The 1,193-nt window shown below is 28.9% G+C and overlaps 1 protein-coding gene across 1 annotated transcript; it reads right to left on the reverse strand.

Moving 5' to 3' along the window:
• Positions 1 to 489: 489 nt before the first annotated feature.
• Positions 490 to 816, reverse strand: LOC137618006 (uncharacterized). The gene has a single exon (XM_068347926.1). It carries the CDS (start codon positions 814 to 816, stop codon positions 490 to 492), a length of 327 nt encoding a protein of 108 aa, XP_068204027.1.
• Positions 817 to 1,193: the final 377 nt, after the last annotated feature.

The following is a 1,193-nucleotide window of genomic DNA, read 5'->3' on the forward strand; positions in this document are numbered from 1 at the left end:
TCAAGTTCCTACAGATTGGCATAACTATATCTATTTGATATCAAAATAAGAGATATTTGCTATAAATTGAAATGTCATCTTTTTCCTTTGTATAAATCTTATTTTCACTGATAATTCAACGATAATTGATTTAACTGAGTAAATAAAAATAAATATAATAATCACATAATAACAGATATCCCAACAGTTTAGTTTCCTAGCGTAACCAACCTAAGAAACACAACTACATTTATTACAAAAAGGCAGAGAAATAAAAAAAAAATCCTACCTATATGACAGTCCAGTCCTATCTGCCATTATGTAGTCTAATTTTCCATTCTTCGTCCATTATATAGACTTTAACTCCTTTTTCGTACATTACATGGTCTTTAACTTTACATACTTCGTCCTTTATATAGTCTTTAACTTTACATTCTTCGTCCATTATAAAGACTTTAACTTTACATTCTTCGTCCATTATATAGACTTTAACTTTACATTCTTCGTCCTTTATATAGTCTTTAACTTTACATTCTTCGTCCAATAGTCTTTAACTTTCCATTCTTCGTTCATTATATAGTCTTTAACTTTCCATTCTTCATTCATTATATAGTCTTTAACTTTCCATTCTTCGTCCATCATATAGTCTTTAACATTACATTCTTCGTCCAATATATAGTCTTTAACTTTCCATTCTTCGTCCATTATATAGTCTTTAATTTGCCATTCTTCGCCCATTATATAGTCTTTAACTTTCCATTCTTCGTCCATTATATAGTCTTTAACTTTCCATCCTTTGTCCTTTATATAGTCTTTAACTTTCCGTTCTTCGTCCATTATGTAGTCTTTAACTTGTCATTTTTCGTCCATTATATAGTCTTTAACTTTCCTTTATTCGTCCATTATATAGTCTTTAAACTTTCCATTCCTTGTCCATTATATAGACTAACTTTACATTCTTCGTCCATTATATAGTCTTTAACTTTCCATTCTTTGTCCTTTATATAGTCTTTAACTTGCCATTCTTCGTCCATTAGGCTATATAGTCTTTAACTTTACATTCTTCGTTTGTTATATAGTCTTTAACTTTCCATTCTTCGTTCATTATATAGTCTTTAACTTTCCATTCTTCGTCCTATATATAGTCTTTAACTTTACATTCCTCGTCCATTACATAGTCTTTAACTTTACATTCTTCGTCCATTATATAGTCT

The sequence above is a fragment of the Palaemon carinicauda genome, chromosome 24, assembly GCF_036898095.1.
Source record: "Palaemon carinicauda isolate YSFRI2023 chromosome 24, ASM3689809v2, whole genome shotgun sequence".
Taxonomy (NCBI): Eukaryota; Metazoa; Arthropoda; class Malacostraca; order Decapoda; family Palaemonidae; genus Palaemon; species Palaemon carinicauda.

Coding starts and splice junctions, on each gene's coding strand:
- LOC137618006 (XM_068347926.1), bottom strand. CDS start 816: ATGGACGAAGAACGGAAAGTTAAAGACTATATAAAGGACAAAGGATGG.